Source organism: Garra rufa, chromosome 15 (assembly GCF_049309525.1).
Source record: "Garra rufa chromosome 15, GarRuf1.0, whole genome shotgun sequence".
Classification (NCBI taxonomy): Eukaryota; Metazoa; Chordata; class Actinopteri; order Cypriniformes; family Cyprinidae; genus Garra; species Garra rufa.
The window spans coordinates 32,832,299-32,857,488 of NC_133375.1; the positions used below are offsets into that span (position 1 = coordinate 32,832,299).

A 25,190-nucleotide genomic window follows, 5' to 3' on the forward strand; every position below is an offset into this window, starting at 1 on the left:
AGTTTTGATCACAGGAATAAATTACATTATAAAATATATTCCAACAGAAAGCAGTTATTTTTAAAATAGTAAAAATATTTCACAATATCACTGCTTTTGTTTTATTTCAGGATCAAATGAATGCAGGCTTGGTGATGAGGAGATTTCTATTAAAAAAAAAACATTAAAAATCGTACTGTTGAAAAACTTTTGACTTTCTTCTTCAAATTGATACCAAAATGTATGACCAACTTTTGACTTTCTTCTTCAAATTGCTACCAAAATGTATGATGAAAGCAAGAGTAAACATTTAATTTGTCATGTAATTTCTTATTTAGACTACAGTGAACTTTGACCTTCTACATTAAACCGATATCCTATGTCCAAACCTCAATTACAAATGAATAATACTGTAGAAAATGTATACCTTATACAAGAAAATATAATAATACTAACTAAAAGGTTTTTTTTTTTTTCGTTTAAAACAACGATGTTTTTTCCTTTTACAACTTTACAGTTGACACATTTTATCGTATTATATATAAACTTGTCAGAATTACTGTGCAAATCAATCAGTGAGTTATAAAACATTTAAACTCGATGCAAAACAACTTTTTACAACACTTACCCAGTGAACAAAAACGTGTGCAGAATCCCATTCATGCCTGCGGCCGCTGAGATTCCGTACACTCCGCCCTCTTTCGGTTTGTGCGCATGCGCTTTTCAATTCTCCACTACTCCCTCCGTTTCCGGACGCTAGGATCGAGCGCACAGCTGCCGCCGAATTTAAAGAGACATACATCATTTGTTTAAATAATACGACCATTGGAAAAAAAATACATACATTGTTTCTGGTTCTCTTCGCGGAGATCGATGGGGGTTCGTTATTGATCCGCACGCTCGACGGTGCAGTTTTAGTAGGGATTGAGAGCTTTGAACACACTTGCGGGCTTGAGCTGGAAGTCTATACTGGAGTAACTGGGTGGCCGTCCGTAAAGTAGACTGGACTTGTGGGGGGAAGAGAGCTGGGTGGCCCCCCGATCCGAACTGATTTTTGCACGCCAGAACAACCTGCAAACACGGAGGGACGGTAAATCATCGTGGCTTCGGTGGCTGTTGGTGGGGAAGGAAACGCACCATGGCGAAAATTCAGGCTCGCAGCAGCACTGCGAAGCAAATCAACCAGATCCAAGACAAGGCCTATGTGGTTCAGAAGCAAGTCCAGCAGCAGCACTTTCAGAAACTAAAGGTAAGAAGCATTGCAGCAAGTGCATGGGTTTCCTTCTCTCACACAACGCATTGTGTATTAGGAAGTGTTGTGCTGTTCATATGCATATGGGGCATATCAAAGCATTCACACTGAGTGTGTGGAAATGGATTTGAAAATCTCACGCACTTATTTACATCATTTCAAGCTGCAAAAGTCGATTTATTGTCGCTTAACGCATCGGCTCCTGGTAAAAGCAATGCTACTTTACTAGTCAAACATGATGGAAGTCTATCTAACGTTACTGTATTAAAGTCTAATGTTTTCCCCTTACGCGGTCGTGTTTTCACCGCTGCTCTTTGTTAAAACCAAAACCGGTGGATATTAATTGCGGCTCCGCCAAAAATCACTCTTTACACTCCGTTGGTTTAAGATTTAACCGGCTTGTTTGATAGAATTGACGTAGATAAGAGAAAGAAAGGGGGTTTTGCTCAGCTAACAGCTGCTTTTGTCATAAATGTTTCTCTTTTCGTTTCAACCCGACCTTTGAAAGAAATGTAAACTGTATGTTAAACATATCTTAAGCGTTACTCTGTTAAAAAGCAGTTTGAATCGCGTTTTGTTTGTTTTTGTTGTGAAATCGTAGCGAGGTTGTTGTGTGTTGTGACTAGCACGAGTGCTAACGCAGCAAAGCTAAAAGAGTCAGTGAGCCTTTATTTTCCTCACTGAATATTAATAAAACCACAAAGAGAATATAAACCGTCTGTTTTTCTCTCAAACCGCTTGATTTGGGTCAGTTTTCTGCTTCGCAGTTGTTGGATATGACGTTGTTACTGTTCTTTTTTATATTGAAGGTTTATTTAGGCGTGCATCTTTTTTCTCGTAGGGTTTTTGTTCTTGTGAACAGTGAGGAAAAATCGAAGAACTTGTCTTTTGTACGTGTGTAGTGGATTAGATTTCACAGTGATTTGTATTTCTCCTGCATAACTCAAAGAATGTAGACAATTTATTACTTTAATAGTAGAAGCAAATGCAAAGTCATTCAATGTGATGTGGTTCCACATTCAATAGAAATGAACTTGATGCCCCATATCTGTCCTTTCACAAGCCAAAAAAACCCCCACAAAACCACCATGGTGTTTTGGACATGTACCCTGGCATTCTTCAAAGTACATTAGAACAAAGTTCTGTGGCAGTACTATGCTGTAGTTATTTTTTTGTATATGTTAATAGTACCATTGTAGTGCAATTTCATGTGTCTGTGCTTCAAGGTGTTTCCCTAAATGCTATGGTTTCACCATTGTACTTGTGGAAAAAGTACCTTTTTTTAAAACTGATGTGAATACATGTTATTATTGTCCCATACCTTTACTGTTCAATGGCACCACCACAGTACTTTTCGGTAAGCATTCTGTCACTGTATACATGCTTATATTGTTTATGAAAATATTTTTTGTAAATAAAATGTATTTCTGTTGCAGGTGGAAGATGCCTTATCTTACTTGGACCAAGTCAAAATACGGTTCGGAAATGATCCAGGAATATACAATAAGTTTCTGGATATCATGAAAGAGTTTAAATCTCAGAGGTATGTAGGTGTCTGTGCACTTTAAATGTGACCCTGAACCACAAAACCAGTCATAAGGGTCAATTTTTTGAAAATCATGAAAGTTGAATAACTTTCCATTGATGTATATGGTTTGTTAGGATAGGACAATATTTGGCTGAGATGCACCTATTTGAAATTCTGAAATCTAAGGGTGCAAAAAAATCAAAATATTGAGAAACTTGCCTTTAAAGTTGTCCAAATGAAATTTTTTGCAATGCATATTACTAATAAAAAATCACGTTTTAATAAATTTATGGTAGGAAATTTACAAAATATCTTTATGGACCATGATCTTAATGTCCTAATGATTTTTGGCATAAAAGAAAATTGCTAATTTTGACAATGTATTTTTTAAGACAGGTTTTGTGGTCCAGAGTCACAAATGTGTGCCAATGCATAGAAAGCACTGAGTGATTGCATTTCTAATATCTCCATCCACAGCATTGACACTCCAGGAGTTATCAACAGAGTTTCCCAGCTCTTCCACGGGCATCCAGACCTTGTCCTGGGTTTTAATGCATTTTTACCGCCTGGCTATCGGATCGAAATTCCCAAAAATGGAATGGCATTTCTTCAGTCCCCGTTGTCTTCACAGGTAGGACTTGTGATGCTACTACTTGTTTGTGTTAGTGTCTGTGTTTCGTTCTTCATTTTTACTGTTTCAGTTCATCAACCATGAAAAGGTCATCATTGAACCGCATTCACAACTAATTTTACTTGTGTGACCTTTCTGAATGAAGCAAGATATTTAGAGAATATCAATTTAGGGTAGATCTTTATTTGTAGCCAACGGCAGCTGTGAAGTGAGTGTTGCATACTGGAATAGAACTAGAAGTTTGCTAAAACAATGCTTAAATAGCTGTTTGTCAGCTTTTTTTACATTTCCAATAGACCACATGGACTTTCTGGCAGAAGACAAAAGAAAAGGCGGAGCGAGTAATTTCATTTTAATGAGTGATTGCAAAGACAAATATTTTTTATTTGGAATAATGCGCACTGATGAACCATGCACAATAAGACAGGAATGTGTATAAAGAGAGTAAATAGGGTTGATATTGATTTCTTGTTGACTTTGGCCCCAGCCCAAATGGGCCCCTCACTGGCTTCCTTCGAGTTCACACTTTGGTGATGTCATGCCACATAGACTCTACTACTCAGGGAGTAGTCCAATCACATTAGCTTGGTGTTTTAGAATAAATGGATAGTTATTTCACAAAAAACATGAAAGAGCATTTTATTATTGCTTGCATGTCATTTTGATTGTCATAGTCAACTTTTATAGTTGTAATAACACAATAATAACAAATTCATTACATGTACCGCTATTCTTGATATTTTCATTCAAAGCAACTTTTACAATAAATTCAGTTAGCTTACGAATTGGTCATACCTTTAAGCATACCAATTATGACAGTTTTATACCATGTTTTCTCAAATGCAACAGGCAGCTTATAAGCTTTTTGAAATGAAATGAAAACTTTTATTCAGCAAGGGTGCATTAAATTGATCAAAACAGACAGTGAAAACAATTTCTATTTCAAACAAATGCTTTTGAACTTACTATTCATCAAAGAACCTTGATAAAATGTTTTACAATTCACAAAAATAAAGCACAACCATTTTCAACATTTATAATAAGAAATGTTCTTGAACACACAATGATTTCTGAGGAGGCATGTTACTTTGAAGAAACATGTGACACTGAAGACTGGAGTAATAACTGCTGAAAATTTAGTTTTGCCTTCACAGGAATAAAACATTAAACTGGAAAACTGTTATTTTAAATATCATAATATTTTAGAAATCAAATAAATGCTTGTTAAACTTAAGAGACTTACGCATTTAAAAAAACACTATAATAAATCTATTGTTGCATGAAAGAAATCTTACTGGCCCCAAACTTTTCAGTGATAGCGTATGTTTTGTGTAAAAGTTATGCATTCCACTTCTCCTGTTGTAGTGAACCTTTGTGGTGATGTTGGCTTTCTTTGTATATTAAAGTAAGCCTGTTCTTTGGTTTCTTTTCCCTCAGGTCTCTCCTGGACCAGGAGGACCAGGAGGAAAGAGCACGAGCAGCTCTGTGGTTAGTGCCTCTTCGTCAGCAGTGGCCGAGCCCGGGCCGGCTCCGAATGAAGCTGTGACCTCTCCGGAGAGCATTGCTTCATCGTCTGGACCTCCAGAACAATCAAGCCGGTTGTCACTTCCTCTGCCCAGCAGAGAGAGCCAATCCCAGCCAGCCACCACGTCAGTGTCCCCTCCCACATCAGAGCCCAGTCCTGTGGAGTTTGACAGCGCCATCAGCTATGTCAATAAGATCAAAAACCGATTTTTGGACAACCCAGAAACCTACCGGGCCTTCCTTGAAATTCTACATACATACCAGGTGAGAGAAATAACGAAATTGTATTTTTATTGTGTTGTTCCTCTAGGTTTGACCCAACCCAGATAATAACCAATTGGCTACCACCAATATCCCAAAGCAAGACTTTTGACTATCGACATAAAGTCCGGTCCACTAGGCAGCATATTCTAGTCGAGAACTGCTAATTAAGACAGGAAAAGACCATCTGACTAACACGAAAATCTGCTAACCAATTCCTTTTGTTATTTAAGTCAGCAAAATTGTCGGTAGCCTTTGTGATCTGAGTTTGTGTTCTGCTAAAAGTATTAAGTTCTCATAATTTCACAGACATTAATTAAATGTACTTTTCTGCTTGTGGAAATCTTGCATTTCAGCAAGCCAATCAGATTGGAGCTCATGATTTTAAGCAGGTGGCTGCCTTTTTCATGCAGTATGCATCAGGCTGTCAATGAACGGACTGTGGGCCATCGGTGGGTGTTCTGCCTGAAGCTAAGACTAGGTTACTACCTACTGGCGCTAAAGGAAATAGACTCTTGGACTGTTTTCCTATCCATCCCGTAAACTTATCGATGTTCATTGATTTGTGCGTCCTGTGTCCATCTGCAGAAGGAGCAGCTGGAGGTAAAGGAGAGCAGAGGGCGTAGCACTGGAGGAATGACCGAAGATGAGGTTTTCGCTAAAGTGGCAAGCCTTTTTAAAGGTCAAGAGGATCTGCTTGCGGAGTTTGGGCAGTTTTTGCCAGATGCTAAGAGATCTCTGGTTAGAAAATGACCTTTGTCTACTTTTTTTTTTTTTATAAATGTATTGTCTTGCGCTTGTATCGAGAGCATTTTCTCTTAAACATTTTTAGTTGTTTACACTACCATTTAAATGTTTGGGCTCAGTACATTTTCATTCCATAAACAGTGGTGGCCAAAATTATTAGAACACTAGTATTTTCACCAGCTAAAAAATTGTTTTACGTCAGCTATTTCTATCTTTTGCTGTAGTGTGTTAGTAGGAAATATCAGTTTACAATCACAAATATTCATTTTGCCATTAATTGTAATAATCCAGTGAGATTTTTGTTTGCATAAGGAGTCTGACAACAGCCCGGTGATCTGTCTGGAATGACACGAAGAAACAGAACAAACTGAGACAGACTAAATCCAAAAGAATTGTGGCAACGTCTCCAAGATGCTTCAAGAAACCTACCTGCAAAGCTACCTGAAAAATTTTGCGCAAATGCACCTACTGCAAAAGCTGCTTTAAACGCAAAGGATGGTCACACCGAATGCTGATTTAATTTAGTTAATAGAAGTTAATTGATAAAGAAAATCTATTTATGACATTACTTTTGACAGCATCTTCATTTTACAGCATTTTTACACAAGTGTCTAAAACATTTATCAGTACTGTAGCTTTGCAGGTAGGTTTCTTGAAGCATCTTGGAGACGTTGCCACAGTTCCTCTGGATTTATACTGTCTCAGTTTGTTCTGTTTCTTCATGTCATTCCAGACAGACTGGATGATGATGATGAGATCAGATCTCTGTGTGGAGCACTGGCTGTTGTCAGACTCCTTGTGCAAACAAAAATCTCACTGGATTTTTACAATTAATGGCAAAATAAATGTCTGGAATTGTAAAACAGCAAAAGATAGAAATAACTGACTTAAAACCGTTTTTTTAGCTAGTGAAAATACTAAGTAATAATAATATACTAAGTAATATACTAATAATAAGAAATTAATGTGTCTTGAGCACCAAATCAGCATATTAGAATGATGTGACACGGAAGACAATAAAATACTATAAATCCACAGGAATAAGTTATGTTTAAAATATATTAAAATGGAAAACGGTTGTTTTACATTAAAATAATCATTCAAAATATTATTTATTTTATTTGGATCAAATAAATGCAGCCTTGGTGTGCCTAAGAGACTTCCTTCTAAATCATTAAAAAAAACTTTTGAAAAGAAGAGTGTTTTTGTTTTCTTTTATTTTTCCCCCCTGTAATATGGACTGTGTCTTTGATTCCAGTTTACTGGAGGTTCTTTGCCTGGCAAAGACAGTCTGAAGAAAGCAGAGGACGATGAATTGAATAAACAGAGCAAGAAGAGACCTAGACCCATGTTATTGCCCCACATGACCCCACTTCTGAAGGTCAGAATTCACTCGTGCCAAAATCAAGAATCCCATATGCCTCTTTATACTGGAAAGCAGAAATATCTCCCAGTATGTCCAAGTTACTTGTGCTTAAACAATCTTTCTTTTTAATCCACACAGAAAAAAATGAAGTATTCCTGTTCCAAGGACCCATCGTTTGCCTCTGTCGGAAAGCATGGAGTCTTGCGGGAATTCACATTCTTTGACAAGGTACATTTCGTTGACAAAATTGCTCTGAAACGAAAGTGGTAGCACGTCAGCCATTACCATAGGATTTATTACGTAGTCACAGCCATTGAACGATTTCATTTATTTTTTTTAGGTTCGCCGTCTGCTGAAGAGTCAGGAGGTGTACGAGAATTTCTTACGCTGTATAGCTCTGTTCAATCAGGAAGTGGTTTCAGGGGCCGAACTCCTGCAGCTTGTGACTCCATTCTTGGGGTAAGAAAGATTTAAATAGGGCATGTTTATTTAATCCTGTTTGTCTTCATATGGTGCATTTCGGAGCCCTTTCATGTCAGTCATGAGTCATATGCCATTGGTGCCTCATTCTGTAGGAAGTTTCCAGAACTGTACACCCAGTTTAAGTCATTTTTGGGTGATAAAGAGCTGTCTCATGCTATCACGGGCCTCTCTGACCGCTACATGGAGGGCGGAGGCAGAGAAGTGGATTACGCCTCCTGTAAACGCCTGGGTTCCAGCTACAGAGCGCTTCCCAAGACCTACCAGCAGCCCAAATGCAGTGGCCGAACTGCTATATGCAAAGAGGTACTGCCTTTTTATCAGATATAGTTGAAATTGTGATGTTATGGAAGCAATGTAATGTGATCTTTTTTTTTTTTAATCTTTTTTTTTTTTTAATCCAATTCCTGCCATAAATATATCACAATTAAATTTTTGATTTGTAATATGCATTGCCAAGAACTTCAAATAGTTGCATCTCGGTCAAATATTGTCCTATCCTAACAAACTATACATCAATGGAAAGCTTATTTACAAAAAAAAAGATCCATATGACTGGTTTTGTGGTCCTGGGTCACATATATTAAAAATATTACTTTAGAAATTACTTTAGTAATGTGTGTGTATGTATTGGATATGTATGTTTTTTTTTCTTTACTGCTTTAATACATATTTCACCTCATTGGTATGCTAATGATATAAGATAAAATTATGCAAATCTACCATTACGAAAACGCCAGTCACGCGGTCATCTGGTTTTTAGAGGAGAGGTGTTAATGATGAGACAAATCCTGGGTTGGTCCCGATCCACAGATAATGGTACAAATCCGCAGAAGCCCAAATCTCCATGAATCATTTGGAAAATGGGGTGTTTCAGCCCCCACACTTCTCTTTTTTTCAGCTCAGTTTGAATGGAAGCACTTATCTCAAATAGCTCTTTTTCTAGGCTGTCTAGAGAACCCGGAGGTGTCGCCGTTGAACGCTTGTTTGTAAACAGTAATTTTATATGTAGAAGATAAGCTCGATATTCGTGCCAGATCTGAGGTGGCTTGTGTGCAAGACATCTTTAAACAGAGCAGCCTGCTGCTTCATCGAAAGGGTTTAGTCATGGGGTCTGAAACTTGATGGTTGTACAAGTGGGATTAAGTTTATTATTTTGTTGTAGGTGCTGAATGATACCTGGGTCTCATTCCCTTCCTGGTCAGAAGACTCCACTTTTGTGAGTTCCAAGAAAACACCATATGAAGAGCAGCTTCATCGCTGTGAGGATGAGAGGTTTGAGGTAAGATGATCTTTTTGAGAAATATCAGGAGATTTAGGTTTCAACTGAAACTCAGTTGAGATTGATATTGATTTTTTTTTGCTTTGTAGCTGGATGTTGTGCTTGAGACTAATTTGGCAACAATAAGAGTTTTGGAAAGCGTGCAGAAGAAACTGTCCCGCCTTTCGCCGGAGGATCAAGAGCGTTTCCGATTGGACGACTGTCTAGGTGGAACTTCTGAGGTCATCCAGCGGCGTGCAATCTATCGTATTTACGGCGACAAGGCTCCAGAGATCATAGAGGGGTTGAAGAGAAGTCCAGCCACTGCAGTTCCTGTCGTACTCAAAAGGTTAACAAAAAAAGTCTTATTTTTAATTTTTCAAGGTAGGGAATATCTACAGTTTCGTTCGACAGAAAAAATAATACAATGGTCTAGGGGTCAACAACCTATATATTCTCCATTTTCTGCACTATCCCTTTAATCGTGCTGGTTTGATTATCTCTTGTAAATCTCAAGCTTTCAGGGGGAAAAAACATTGAGATTTACTAGAGTTAATCAAACCAGCACGATTAAAGAGATAGTTCACTCAAAAATGAAAATTCTGCCATTAATGATTTCCTCTCATGTCGTTCCAAACCCATTAGTTCATCTTCGGAACACAAAAGATATTTTTATGAAATCCGAGAGCTTTCTGACCCTGCACAGACAGCAACATAGCTACCACGTTCGTTCAAAGCCCAGAAAGGTAGTAAGGACATTGTTAAAATAGTCCATGTGACATCAGTGGTTCAACCGTAATGTTATGAAGCTACAATAATTACTTTTTGTGCACAAAGAAAACCAAAATAATGACTTCATTCAACAATTTCTTTTCTTCTGTGTCAGTTTTTGTTGCACGTTTACGAGAGTACCATGACACATGCGTGTGGTGCTGCTGACGTTGAAGCTAGCGTTTTGACGTTGAATGTCTATCTCTATCAGTTTATCGTCTGTATTTTCTAGTTCTGGACAAAAAATTGCAAGTCATCCTCTCTGTCGAAATCTTGTTTCGGAAGACATTTTTATGTCCACTCACGAATGGCAGTGGAGATTGACACGGAAGAAGAGAAATTGTTATTTTTGTTTTTGTTGCACACAAAGAGTATTCTCATAGCTTCTTAACTTTTACAGTTGAACCACTGATGTCACATGGATTATTTTATTAATGTCCTTGCTTCCTTTCTGGGCCTGGAATGTAGTAGTTGCATTGCTGTCTATGCAGGGTCAGAAAGCACTGGAACAACATGAGGGTGAGTAATTAATGACCGTTCCTGTAATCAAAGATGAAAACCGTCAATGTCATTTTTACACTATACCTAATTTTGCAGTCATTTGTGTTTATAAAGTTTTAGGAGTTCTTCATTATAGCAGAAATTACATTTTGATTGAAATGGATTTTCTTGCCATAGATTGAAAGCAAAAGAGGAGGAGTGGAGGGAGGCCCAGCAGGGCTTCAACAAAATCTGGAGAGAGCAATATGAGAAGGCGTATCTGAAATCACTGGACCACCAGGGTGTTAACTTCAAACAGAACGACATGAAGGCTCTTCGATCCAAGAGTCTTCTCAATGAAATAGAGAGCATCTATGATGAGGTGAGTTTAGCTGATCTTCTCTCGCATAACAACTAGATTCTTTCTAGATTCTCTAGAAAATAGCTTTTTTTAACTCATTTTGAACCATTTTGAGTTGTAATTTCATACACTACATTGTTTTGACAGCAGAAGTAATAATTTAGCTTTGTCATTTTTGAGTTTGTGTCAGTAATGACATGGGCTTGACTAAATGTAGTCACAATAGAAGTTAATAATGGACTAAAATTGTGGACGACTGACAAGTGTGATTTCAGTGAAGATTCTGCTCATTAATTTAGTCACAGTGACAAAAAATCAAAAGCTTAAATCAGTGCATCTGCAACATGTTATGAAGCTATAAGAATTACTTTTTGTGCACAAAGAAAACAAAAATAACGACTTTATTCAACAATTTCTTTTTGTCCGTGTCAGTTTTTGTTGCACATTTACAAGAGTACCATGACATATGTGTGTGGTGCTGCTGACATAGAACGTCTATCTGTATCAGTTCATCATCAGTGTCTGTATTTTCTGGTTCAAATAATTAGAACCAGAAAAGAGCTTTTTCTTTAACTACAATCTCTCCCGCATTTTGAATTGTAATTTCATACACTACATTGTTTTGACAGCAGAAGTAATAATTTAGCTTTGTCATTTTTGAGTTTGTGTCAGTAATGACATGGGCTTGACTAAATGTAGTCACAATAGAAGTTAATAATGGACTAAAATTGTGGACGACTGACAAGTGTGATTTCAGTGAAGATTCTGCTCATTAATTTAGTCACAGTGACAAAAAATCAAAAGCTTAAATCAGTGCATCTGCAACATGCTATGAGAATTACTTTTTGTGCACAAAGAAAACAAAAATAACGACTTTATTCAACAATTTCTTTTTGTCCGTGTCAGTTTTTGTTGCACGTTTACAAGAGTACCATGACATATGCGTGTGGTGCTGCTGACATAGAACGTCTATCTGTATCAGTTCATCATCAGTGTCTGTATTTTCTGGTTCAAATAATTAGAACCAGAAAAGAGCTTTTTCTTTAACTACAATCTCTCCCGCATTTTGAATTGTAATTTCATACACTACATTGTTTTGACAGCAGAAGTAATAATTTAGCTTTGTCATTTTTGAGTTTGTGTCAGTAATGACATGGGCTTGACTAAATGTAGTCACAATAGAAGTTAATAATGGACTAAAATTGTGGACGACTGACAAGTGTGATTTCAGTGAAGATTCTGCTCATTAATTTAGTCACAGTGACAAAAAATCAAAAGCTTAAATCAGTGCATCTGCAACATGCTATGAGAATTACTTTTTGTGCACAAAGAAAACAAAAATAACGACTTTATTCAACAATTTCTTTTTGTCCGTGTCAGTTTTTGTTGCACGTTTACAAGAGTACCATGACATATGCGTGTGGTGCTGCTGACATAGAACGTCTATCTGTATCAGTTCATCATCAGTGTCTGTATTTTCTGGTTCAAATAATTAGAACCAGAAAAGAGCTTTTTCTTTAACTACAATCTCTCCCGCATTTTGAATTGTAATTTCATACACTATATTGTTTTGACAGCAGAAGTAATAATTCAGCTTTGTCATTTTTCAGTTTGTGTCAGTAATGACATGGGCTTTACTAAATGTAGTCACAATAGAAGTTAATAATGGACTAAAACTGTGGACGACTGACAAGTGTGATTTTGCACATTAATTTAGTCACAGTGACAAAAAGTTTAAAGCTTAAATCAGTGCATGTATAACAAAATTTAAGTTGCCATGTTATTACTCAGTAAATTAGTCTTATCAAACTCTGTTTGGCACCTTTTTTCTTTTTATTCTTCTCCCACAATGTAAAAAAGACAGCAGGTTTTTTCAATCACCCAATTTAATGAACAACATCTCATGAATTATTCTACTCTACTACATATCAAATCTCCTTTTTTTACTCTCCAAATCCTCTTTGACTTCTTTCTCTTCTATTTTCACAGGGTGACTTTACAACGTAACAATCAGGCTTTTTTTCACTTTCAATCCGTATTAACATTAACTAAGAATGTTTCTTAGGGAAGGCAATAGACAAGATACGTGTGTTTTTTTTGTTTTGTTTTTTTTGCCAAATTAGCTTTTTAAATTATTTGTTATATGTTTGTAGGGATGTAACAATATTATCAATATGTCTCCATATTATCATGGTCACATGACGATGTGAAAGGATAGGTCTTCCTGGCAAAAAAGTGTAGTTTTTATCAATACACTTAAACTACTTATTCTAACATAATATGTCTTTAAAGTTGTGTTTTGGACTATATGCTTTGGCACAGTATCTGTCAAACAAACTAAAACCGAAAGTACAATATAGCTAATTCCCTTCATCAAGTCTGTTTTCGCTGCACGGTACAAAGCAAAGCATGCACATCATTCAGGTGATCAGCTCATGATCTGGTGTTTTCTGCACCTCATATTTTAGGCTCAGTTTTCAGTGTATGTAGTTAACTTGTTTATTGAATGTGCTGTGAGTTTAGCGCATGCTTGGGAACGCAACGGCCAGTAGTTATGTTTTTTTTTTGCAGCAGCAGCAGTAGATGATTGCAGTATTTCAATAGATTTGTAGTGAAACATGCTATTGTAAGCCTGTTTTCACTTATTTTTCAGTCAAAATAAAAGCTCTACTGTCGTTTTGGTCAAAATTATAGCTTATAAGTGCAGTATGAATTGCTGACAGCGGTTTGTGTGGGTAATGTTACTGAAGTCCAAGTCCAAATAATCTAATTTCCTTACTGTATTGTAAAGCAAAATAATACACATTTGCATTCATCTTACAGTGCAGTTGTTTTGCAATATGTGGCTATTACTGTCAAAGGAATAACAATAATATGAAATTGTTAATATTATATTCTAATTAGTTTGGCTTCCTAAAACACCAGTGTGAATGTAATTTACACAGTTTACCACAAATAAAAAGATGGTTGAATCCCATTTAAAGTTAAAGTATAAGTCAATTCACTGACTTTTTTTCCGACTCAAATTTTCTTAGTTAAGAACATGTGTTGGTGCTCTTAATTTTTGAACTCTCAAAGTGCATTAGATAGAATAATTAAACTTTAAAATGTTCCATTTTCATTTGTTTTCCCAAATCTTCATTTGTCTTTTTTTTTTTTTTTTTTTTTTTTTTTTAAGTATCGCAATAAATATTGTATTGTGGACGTTAATATCGTTACATCCCTATTTGTTTGTTTTTTGCAATTAATTCCAATCTTCTGGATGGGCTGAACTGGGACAAGTAAAATCCCATGTAATAGCAGTTTAAGTTCAGGATAGCACATGGATCTGGGTCTTTATTGTCTAAATAAACTTCATAACCGCCATTTTAATTCTGCATTCTTGCTCAATAAAAACAGAGTACAAGCGTGTGAAATCTCATCTTGGGTTGCTTGCTAAAAGAGTCTCATGTGTCATACTGATAACAACTTGTTACTAAGACTTTTTTCCCCCTCCACAGCGGCAAGAGCAGAGCACAGAAGAGGGCGGCGTGGGCCAGCAAGGTCGTGACGGCTCGGGCACAGGTTCGACCAGCGAACCCCACATGATCTTCACCTATGAAGACAAACAGATCCTAGAGGACGCCGCCTCACTCATCATCTACCATGTCAAACGGCAACCCACCATCCACAAGGACGACAAGGACCACATCAAGCGTATCATCCAGCACTTCGTCCCCGACCTCTTTTTCACCCGTCGTGGAGAGCTTAGTGAAACAGAGGAGTTCACGGACGAGGAGGCCGAGGGTGAAGATGGCACCGCCGCAGGAGGCGGAGTCTCAACACCAGGTGGCCAGCAACAGCTGAACGGCGATTCTAGACGAAGGCGGTGTACTTCTCCTCAGAGCATGGACACCTCGACGCCCGCCCACGGCATGAATCCAGAAGGGGAGGCAGTGGATCTGCGCGACCCGGAGGCTGAGCACCAGAAGGAGCTGGATGGAGTCTACAACCTGTTCTTCGTCAATAATAACTGGTACTTCTTCCTGCGGCTGCACCAGACTCTGTGCTCGCGGCTGCTGAAGGTTTACAGGCAGGCTGAGAGACAGTTACTGGAGCACAGGGCAGAGCAGAATCGGGAGCGGTTGCTCATGGGAGAGGGGCGCAGAGAAAAGGCAAACGACCTGGCCATGGAGCTGCGTCTGAAACAGCCCAGTGAGTAGATTTCCTGAAGGATGCACATACACAACTACACACGTTTTGCTTTGGATGCACCACTCATATTTGCTTTGATAGGGATAGTTCACCTAAAAATTAAAATTATGTCATTAATTACTCACCCTCATGTCGTTACAAACCTGTAAGACCTTCGTTCTTCTTCAGAATACAAATTAAGATATTTTTTATTAAATCCGAGAGCTTTCTGACCCTGCATAGACGGCAACGCAACTACTACGGTCAAGACCCAGAAAGGTAGTAAGGACATCAATAAAATGGTCCATGTTATGTCAGTGGTTCAACCGTAATTTTATGGAGCTACGAGAATACTTTTTTTGCGCAAAAACATCAAAAACAACAACTTTATTCAACAGTTTTTCTCTTGTGCCATTAACAAGAGTACCCTGATGCATGCGTGTGGTGCTGCTGACGCTGGCGGCTTGTTTTTAAGCAGAGGAATGTATAAAAAGCACACAAATGTGCACAAAGTATTCTTGTAGCTTCATAAAATTATGGATGAACCACTAATGTCACATGGACTATTGTAATGATGTCCTTACTAACTTTCTGGACCTTGAATGTGTTAGTTGTGTTGCTGTCTATGCAGGGTCAGAAACCTCTTGGATTTCATAATAAAATAACTTAATTTGTGTTCCGAAGATCTATCAGATTTGGAATGACATGACGGTGAGTAATTATTGGCAGAATTTTCATTTTTGGCTGAACTATCCTTTTAAAAGTCTAGTTTTAGAACTAAATTAGCAGGCTTGCACAATTTTTTTTACACATTATATCTGTTGTATCAGGTGAAGTAGAGTTAGAGGAATATTACCCAGCGTTCTTAGACATGGTACGCAGCCTACTGGATGGAAACCTGGAGTCCACACAGTATGAAGACACCCTGAGAGAGATGTTTACCATCCACGCTTACATCGGATTTACCATCGACAAGCTCATTCAGAACATCGTAAGACAGGTGGGTCGAAAAGTTGTATTACACAGAGCCAAGATTCTTAGCGCATTTGTATACTTTCAAAGGGGCCATAAATTTTACAATTTCTCCACACGCTGACCTTTTGCAAATGGCTGGTTTCGCTCTTCGAGTCTTGGAAGACTTTATATGATTAACCTTAGTTCTGATTCACCGATTATCTTAATTGAATAGTTACTGAATATTAAATGGCTGTTTATATGTAAGCTGGCATGCATAATTATTTAATTCAATTGCAGTCTTTGCGATTTTGAGAAACACACTAAGCCATAATATGATTTTAGATTTATTTCAAGCCTTATTATGGTATCATAAGCGTGAAAATTCCCAAGTAACTAATTTTTGCAGTTTGTTTCTCTTAAATGTTTGGAGTGAACTGACTGGGTAGGGTAGCCTTTATGTTGTTAATGTTATTGTTCATTCATATTTCAAAAGAGCTAGTAAAATCCTGTTTTCTGCTTCATTAACTTTAGTCTGAATTAGGGATGCACGATATTTATCGGACAGTTAAATTATCGACCGATATGGGTGAAAATTACGTCATTTTTATTGCTCCGATAAATAAATGAAATCCGATCCAATAAAGTACTCTTGCTGGTAAATCAATCAATCAGTCTGGTTTATCTGAGATTCATCTGCTTTCTGAGCGCAAGTGACTGCAGCTGCAAACTGCAGTGACTCTCGGCCTTTGTCGCGTGTAATACGTCATCATCTGTGTCGTCATCATCATCTTCTCCGGTCTGGAAGTTTTTCACGGAGGCAGATGAGGACAATGCTACTGCTATTTGCAACACATGTTTAGCAAGGATTCCGAGAGGAGGTAAAAAGCCGTCAAGTTTTAACACAACAAATCTTATATCTCACTTCAGAGGTCGTCTTCACGGTGAATCTGTTTTAGGGGCCGTTTACATGTCGCGTCTAAAACGTGTGGAAAACGCTAGGCGCACCTCTTTCTCTTTCTTTCCAAACCGCTCTGTAGCTTGCTCTGTCGTGGCGTCTGCCATTGCTAATGCTAAGCAACCATGACCTGCGCTCTCCATAAAGACGCAGAAGTTTCAACAAATGATAAATGGATTTTCAGCATTAAAAATCGCTTGCAGTAGCTCTGTTATTAAATTTATTTAAAAATATTTATTCCTGTACAGCTGTACACCTTGGCAGTGCTTTCAATGTTATGAAGGGAAAGGGTGATGCTGATTGGTTGGTTCATGTCACATTACCTGCATTGGGCTTTCGGCATTCTGAAAAGTTGAGATGTTTTTATCTCGATTCTGATGTTTTGTGTGAATGTGATGCACACATTCATAATATGATCAATAAGAATGGACTTCACGTAAGCTTTAACGGACATTTGGGCATCTGACGTTACTCCATGATGCACTTTTCATTTTTTCCAGGTTGACAAATGTCAAAGCATTTTATTTATTTAGAATTGTGGTGCCTTACGCAAAAAAATAAAAACATTTTTGAAGAGTCAGGATTGATGTTTGCCATGATTGTTAAACCCAGATATATAATATTAATTTCATTAGTTTATCTTAGATTTTGTATTCTCCTGGGTGCACAAAATTATCAAATAAAAATATGAACGTATCGGTATCGGCATCGGCCACAAGAAAGACTTAATTATCGGCTATCGGTAAAAAATGTTCATATCGTGCATCCCTAGTCTGAATCTCTGTATTCCCACAAATGCAACAAAGGGGCCTTTGGCCTAGTTGTTAAAATGCTATTCTCTCTGATTGACTAACAGCTTCAGCACCTGGTCAGTGATGAGGTGTGTCTGCAAGTCACTGAGCTGTACCTGGCCGAGAGGAAAAGGGGCGCCGCTGGTGGCAATCTTTCTTCCCAGTGTGTCCGTGCCGCTTGGGAGGCCAGCTACCAATGGAAGGCTGAGAGAGTCATGGCTGAGGAAAACTGCTTCAAGGTGCTTGACCTAATGCTGTCCATATAAATGACTGACATTTACACTACCAGTCAAGATTTTGTATGTGTTTTAAAGAATTCTCTTCCACTTACCAAGCCTGCATTTATTTAGTCCAAAATACAGCAAAAGCAGTAATATTGTGAAATATTTTTGCTATTTAAAGTAACTGCTTTCTCTTTTAATACATTTAAAAATGTAAATCATTCTTGTGATCAATGCTACATTTTCAACATCATTACTTCTGTCTTCAGTGTCACATGATCCTTCAGAAATAATTCTAATATGCTCATTTGCTGTTTAAGAAACATTCTTTATTATTATCAATATTTCAGGATTCTTTGATTTAATAGAAAGATCCAGAGATCAGTATTTATATGAAATAAAAAGCTTTTGTAACATTTACACACTGTACTGTTCAAAAGCTTGGAGTCAGTATAATTTAGAAATGATAGAAATTAATACAGAAATTTAGCAGGGGTGCTTTTAAATTGATAAAGTGATGATGATGACGACACTTACAATGTTACAAAAGATCTATTTCAGATAAATGCTGTTCTTCTGAAATTTCTACTCCTCAAAGAAACCTGAAACCTGCAATTTTCCACATAATAAATGTTTTTTGAGCAGCAAATCAGAATATTAGAATGTTTTCTGAAGACTCGTGTGATTAGAGTAATGATGAAATCCCAGGAATAAATTAAATTTTACAATATATTCAATTAGAAAACACTTATTTTAAATAGTACAAAATATTTCCAAATTTTACTGTTTTGCTGTACTTTGGATCAAATAAATGCAGGCTTGGTGAGCAGAAGAGACTTCTTTAAAAGAAAATTAAAAAACTTCACTGGTAGTGAATGTGAAAATCTAATTTCAGATGTGATGTTCACCTCCTCGATTGCATTAATCCTATGAATGGTCATGCTTGTTTTGTTATTACCTTGTTTAGTTTGTAATTTCCTGTCTGTTTCTCTTGTCAGGTCATGTTCATTCAAAACAAAGGTCAGGTGACCTTAACAATTGAGTTGCTGGACACGGAGGAGGCCCAGGGCGATGACCCACTGGATGTTCAGGTACTCCCACACGAAGTTGTGTATTTTTACAACAGAAAGTACTTCTGACATATGGGTTGTTTTTTCCTAGATAACTTTTTAAGTGTTATCTTTGTTAAGAGTGTAATCTTGTTTTCTAGCGCATTAATATTTGTTATGTGTTGTTTCAGAGCCTGTCTAATTATATGGAGCAGTATATAGGAACTGAGTCTGTTTGCTCTCAGACAGAAGGATACTACTTCAAGCCTGTGTTTCTACCCAGGTAAAAACTGTTTACACTTGTTTAACCTGCTCTATTTATGGCTATTCTTTCTCCTTGTAGCCGGAAGGTTATTTTGTTTAAAGCTGCATGGATTTTATTTTGGGGCAGTTGTGGTCTAATGGTTAGAGAGTCGGACTTGTAACTCAAAGGTTGCTGGTTTGAGTCTCAGCACCAGCAAGAAATGTATGTGGGGGGAGTCAATGAATAGCGCTCTCTTCTACTCTCATTACCCACAGCTGAAGTGCAAGGCACGTAACCCCCAATTGCTCCCCATTTGAGGGTGATTGTCTCAGTATAACGTTGTAGGCCATTTTTGGAAAAATAGCTAAAAATTGCTTTGCGCAAATTTAATAAATGCTGAATTAAGTCTAGGTGAAACTAGATTGAACCCTGTTCTTTACCTCTGTGTGTCTCACCTTTAGGAATCTAAGGCATTTTCGTGGCTGGCAGCTCAAGCAAGTGGAAGCCATGCGCTGCCGGAGAGAGTGGCATCGGAAGATGGGTGTGGAGACAGCCGGGAACCTGGACTGCCGTTTTAAACTCAACACGCACAAGATGGTGTTTGTGATGAACTCCGAAGACTACATGTACCGCCGAGGGGCCCTGGTTAAAGCTCGGAGGGTAAGTTGATCAAATACATGTTATTACAATACAACAACAACTTTTCTATAGTCAATATACATATCAGCAGTTAAAGGGATGGTTCACTCAAAAAATTCTGTCATTAATTACTCAAGCCTCAAGCCGTTCCAAATGCGCAAGACCTTCGTTCATCTTCGAAACACAAATTAAGATATTTTTGATGAAATCTGAGAGCTTTCTGACCCTGCATAGACCGTAACACAACTGACACTTTAAAAAAATACGCTCTTCTTTTTGGTTGGGGTGTTGCAGATGCAAGAGCTGCCGTTCTAACATTGGATGTCTATTCATGTTAGAGTGTGTTCAGACTTGTCATGTTTGGTTCGATTAAAACAAACTCTTGTGCGATTGCTGTGTTAGTGTGGATCATTTGAGTAGGTCGGAATGCTGTCATCCGAACCCTGGTGTGCAACTATTAAGCGAACTGAGACCACTAAAAAGATGGGTCTTTGTCTGCTTCCAAACAAACTCTGGTGCAGTTTGAATGATATATGAGCGCAACAAGGACCAAATACTTCTAAACGGACATGATTTCACGAAGGGAACAAGTGGTGTATCCAAAACAAACTGAGCACAGGGGAAACTTGGAGTAATGAGGAGGTAAAGTGCTGCTTATGAGCTTTTTATTAGTTTGCAGGTGGTGAAAATTGCACATGTACAGTCGTGGCCAAAAGTTTTGAGAATCACACTGTTACGCCCCATGGCTCAAAAGGACGTAACAAAGACAGGGACACACACAAAAGTGCCAAAAATGTACGAAATTTATTAACAAAAGAGAACTATACAGAAAAGAAACGATGTAACATGAGATTGTCAGGAATCAGTGGTGTAAAGTTAGGTGAATGCATGAAGTGTGATGGACTGTAGTAATGTGGGATGCAAAAGCATAAACAGAAAACAAACGGAGCAAAGTCCAAAATGCAGCCGTGCCCGCAGTCAATTTTCATAAGGCCCTTTTTAAGAGAAGAGACCGGAAACCAACAGCAGGTGTCCTCGATAAGCACGCCCACCACAAGCTCCTTTGGAAGGCAGCACAATTCCAGTTCAACTCAGGGATGACGCACATAGGTCGTCACAACACAAATATTAGTTTTCACAAAGTTTTCTGCAAAACTGCTTTTAGATCTTTGTTTCAGTTGTTTCTGTGATGTACTGAAATATAATTACAAGCACTTCATACGTTTCAAAGGCTTTTATTGACAATTACATGACATTTATGCAAAGAGTCAGTATTTGCATCGTTGGCCCTTCTCTTTCAGGACCTCTGCAATTCGACTGGGCATGCTCTCAATCAACTTCTGGGCCAAATCCTGACTGATAGCAACCCATTCTTTCATAATCACTTCTTGGAGTTTGTCAGAATTAGTGGGGTTTTTTTTGTCCACCCGCCTCTTGAGGATTGACCACAAGTTCTCAATGGGATTAAGATCTGGGGAGTGTCCAGGCCATGGACCCAAAATTTCAACGTTTTGGTCCCCGAGCCACTTAGTTATCACTTTTGCCTTATGGCACGGTGCTCCATCGTGCTGGAAAATGCATTGTTCTTCACCAAACTGTTGTTGGATTGTTGGAAGAAGTTGCTGTTGGAGGGTGTTTTGGTACCATTCTTTATTCATGGCTGTGTTTTTGGGCAAAATTGTGAGGGAGCCCACTCCCTTGGATGAGAAGCAACCCCACACATGAATGGTCTCAGGATGCTTTACTGTTGGCATGACACAGGACTGATGGTAGCTCTCACCTTTTTCAAGCCTAGACAAGCCTTTTTCCAGATGCCCCAAACAATCGGAAAGAGGCTTCATCGGAGAATATGACTTTGCCCCAGTCCTCAGCAGTCCATTTGCCATACTTTTTGCAGAAGATCAATCTGTCCCTGATGTTTTTTTTTGGAGAGAAGTGGCTTCTTTGCTCCCCTTCTTGACACCAGGCCATCTTCCAAAAGTCTTGGCCTCACTGTGCGTGCAGATGTGCTCACACCTGCCTGCTGCCATTTTCTGAGCAAGCTCTGCACTGGTGGCACTCCGATCCCGCAGCTGAATCCTCTTTAGGAGACGATCCTGGCACTTGCTGGACTTTCTTGGATGCCTTGAAGCCTTCTTAACAAGAATTGAACCTCTTTCCTTGAAGTTCTTGATGATCTTATAAATTGTTGATTTAAGTGCAATCTTAGTAGCCACAATATCCTTGCCTGTGAAGCCATTTTTATGCAACGCAATGATGTCTGCACGCGTTTCTTTGCAGGTCACCATGGTTAACAATGGAAGAACAATGATTTCAAGCATCACCCTCCTTTAACATGTCAAGTCTGCAATTCTAACCCAATCAGCCTGACATAATGATCTCCAGCCTTGTGCTCATCAACATTCTCACCTGAGTTAACAAGACGATTACTGAAATGATCTCAGTAGGTCCTTTAATGACAGCAATGAAATGCAGTGGAAAGTTTTTTTCGGGATTAAGTTGATTTTCATGGCAAAGAAGGACTATGCAATTCATCTGATCACTCTTCATAACATTCTGGAGTATATGCAAATTGCTATTATAAAAACTTAAGCAGCAACTTTTCCAATTTCCAATATTTATGTAATTCTCAACTTTTGGCCACGACTGTACACGCAACAATAGGTGGGCTTAGTTCAGCAGAGAACATTAGGTGTATTCGACTTAAAGCAGCGCTGAGCAGATCGATCGGTGAATGAGTACTTTGATGTCATGCATTGGTCTGATCGGCACCACTTTCTGTCGACCGCACCTTTTGTTTGGGGTGTTCGGTGAGTTCCATCACAAAATATACATGGTTCCTATGGGGTTTGGGAAAGTATAGAATTTGATTTAGGTCTGGAAAATAGAAAGCAGAGTATGGGGTATGTGTTTCCGTGACGCTGGACGAAACGAACTGTTATTGGTTGTTTGATCGACATGTCAAACAACCAATAACAGTTCGTTTCGTCCAGCGTCACGTTTCAGTGCATGGAAATGCCCCCACAACTACAGACTGGCATGCAACAAGTCAGTCATTGAAATACCCAGCATTGAAGGTTAAATAAGAAGAAGGAGAACAAGCAGTAAGTCAGTAATTTGTTCGCGAACGTCTGTGTATAACAACTATGGCGTCTGCATAAGCACATTTTAGCAAAACGGCGAGTAAATCCGTCTGCACTTTGTTTCCCGGCGGACCGAAAATAAACGTGGCACTCGCGTCTCCCGGATATCCGATCAAATTCAACTAATCAGATCACGACTTCGACATTCCTGAAGTGTTTCCAGTTAAGTGTACCATATGCATCAGACGTTTAGCCAACGTTTCGTGGGCGTGACGTCTGAGGCTGAGACTATGCAAAATGCAAGTTATAAGCATTTTGGGTTTCTTCTCTTTATATTCTTAGAACTGTATTACATAGCCTCAAGGATTTTTGCAAAAATACAAAATATAAAGACTTATGTGTGCTTAAGAAACCATTAAGCTTAACATATAGGGCAATGCACACTGATCCACCTATTGGAATTCAAGTTGATTGGACAAACCGTTCTCGAATAACGCACAAATTAATTCTACGAAAAGCATGCAAAAATGGATGTGAGGCCATATCTCTGCAACGCTTTGGAGTATTGAGACCAAACTTGGTGTGTGTTATTACAAGCATGACCTGAGGCTACCTGCAGTGTAAAAAATGCTAATAACTTATGTGAAAAATGGTTTATTGTAATGTCACATGGAGTGTTTTAACAATGTCCTTACTACTTTTCTTGGCCTTAAACATTGTAGTTGCCTTGCTGTCTATGCAGGGTCAGAAAGCTCTTGGATTTTATCAAAAATATATTAATTTGTGTTCCAAAGATGAACAAAGGTCTCACGGGTTTGGAACAACATTGCACGTTGTGAGTTCAATTTCTATAAAATGATTGAGTATATAAAATAAATCTATTAACCTTTAAAAGAAGGGGGAAAAATGCCTCTCATGTCTTCCCATATACACTACCATTCAAAAGTTTGTGGTCGGTCAGATTTTTATAATGTTTTTGACCAAATTTTGATTTTGAAAAAAAAAAAACTCTAATATTTTGAAATCACAGTTTTTATTTTAATATATTGCAAAATGTAATTTATTCCTGTGGTGCAAAGATGAATCATTACTCCTTCATTGTCACATGATCCTTCAGAAATCATTCCAATATGCTGATTTGCTTCTCAAGAAACGTTTATTATCAATGTTGAAAATAGTTGTACTAGTTGTATTTTGTGGAAAGTGTGAGATATTTCAGTATCCTTTGATAAACAGAAAAAGAACTGCATTTATTTGAAATAGAATTCTTTTGTAACATTGCACTACTTTACTGTCACTTTCAATCAATTTAATAGATCCTTCCTGAATAAAAGTGTAAAAAAAATCTTGTCTCTTCCCCCAGTCCCAGCACAGAGTAGCGCGGGCCCAGCACGAGCGCTTTGAGCAGTGGCACCGGGGCTGGTTGAGCGAGCATGTGTCGTCCTCTGCCGAGCGCAACGTGCAGGACTGGCTCATGGGAGAAGAGGATGAGGACATGATCCCCTGCAAGACCACCTGCGTGTCTGTGCAGGTCAAAGGCTTACATGTCAACAGGTACCAGGTGCACTACAACAGCAAGGCCCCCGCCTCACCGTAACAACCTCAAGCCTTGGGATGGATTTTTGTGATCTCTCTCTCTCTCTTTCTGTTTTCTCTCTTTGTCTCTTTCTCACTCACTCTTTCAAATGACCGAGCCTAAATATGCTCGGCTGAAACACAGCGAACAGACAGGAGTGGTTTGAGGACAGACAGCTGCTCAAAGGAGGGAATGCCTCATTGAAAAGCATCACATCTCGACACTAGACCATCATGAAAGATGCAGTTACCAGACGTTTCAGAAATGTGAATGTCAATTTTTTTTATTTTATTTTTTTTTTTAAAGAAAGTCCATTGTAGTTTTTAGCTCCTGAAACCAGAGTTTTGTTTTGTTTATACTGAAGTATTGAGAGACTAGGTTTAAAGTATGTCTACAACATCTGTATGTCTTTTTGTACAGTAAAAGTCAACTCAAGCGCTCGAGCAATTGCATATATACAGCAGAAAGGTTATTCTGTGTGCATTTTCTTGGCTATGAATGATGACTTGGACAAATTATGTTTTTCTGGCGCACACTGGCATCTTATCCGTAACGTCCTTGTTTTAGTTCTCTGTTTTGTGTTCTTTGTTTTCATCGTCTCTTATGAACTGAACAGAGAAACGCCAGCGTCGCCCGTCAATCACTGCTCATGATTTATAGTCGATTTTGTTAAACAACCAGATCATGTATCATATCGGTCTCGCCAAATCCTTGCTTTTGTTTGGTGTAATTTTTACATATTAAAACAGAAAAATGACAAAATATCAGTGTTTTGAGAAAAGAATGTATAACATTTATCCTGTATCAGTTATCACAAAATAAACAACCTAGTTGTGCAGTTCTTAAAGAACGGGTCATGAT

At 38.2% G+C, this 25,190-nt stretch overlaps 1 protein-coding gene across 1 annotated transcript; it reads left to right on the forward strand.

Annotated features, from left to right (window-relative positions):
• Positions 1–740: 740 nt before the first annotated feature.
• sin3b (SIN3 transcription regulator family member B) lies at positions 741–25,173 on the forward strand. Its single transcript, XM_073818778.1, has 19 exons — positions 741–1,228; positions 2,668–2,774; positions 3,237–3,390; positions 4,828–5,178; positions 5,764–5,916; positions 7,181–7,303; positions 7,427–7,516; positions 7,629–7,747; positions 7,864–8,074; positions 8,934–9,050; positions 9,140–9,378; positions 10,479–10,662; positions 14,142–14,835; positions 15,645–15,814; positions 17,583–17,756; positions 18,737–18,829; positions 18,979–19,070; positions 19,493–19,691; positions 24,117–25,173. Exons 1-19 carry the CDS (start codon positions 1,118–1,120, stop codon positions 24,348–24,350), a joined length of 3,615 nt encoding a protein of 1,204 aa, XP_073674879.1. The 5' UTR covers positions 741–1,117; the 3' UTR covers positions 24,351–25,173.
• The last annotated feature ends 17 nt before the right edge of the window (positions 25,174–25,190 follow it).

Excerpts from the sequence above, each read along its gene's own strand:
- sin3b (XM_073818778.1), top strand. The coding sequence starts at position 1,118 with ATGGCGAAAATTCAGGCTCGCAGCAGCACTGCGAAGCAAATCAACCAG. Across the intron at positions 2,775-3,236 it reads AAAGAGTTTAAATCTCAGAG|CATTGACACTCCAGGAGTTA; the intron begins GTATGTAGGTGT and ends CTCCATCCACAG. Across the intron at positions 7,304-7,426 it reads ACATGACCCCACTTCTGAAG|AAAAAAATGAAGTATTCCTG; the intron begins GTCAGAATTCAC and ends TAATCCACACAG.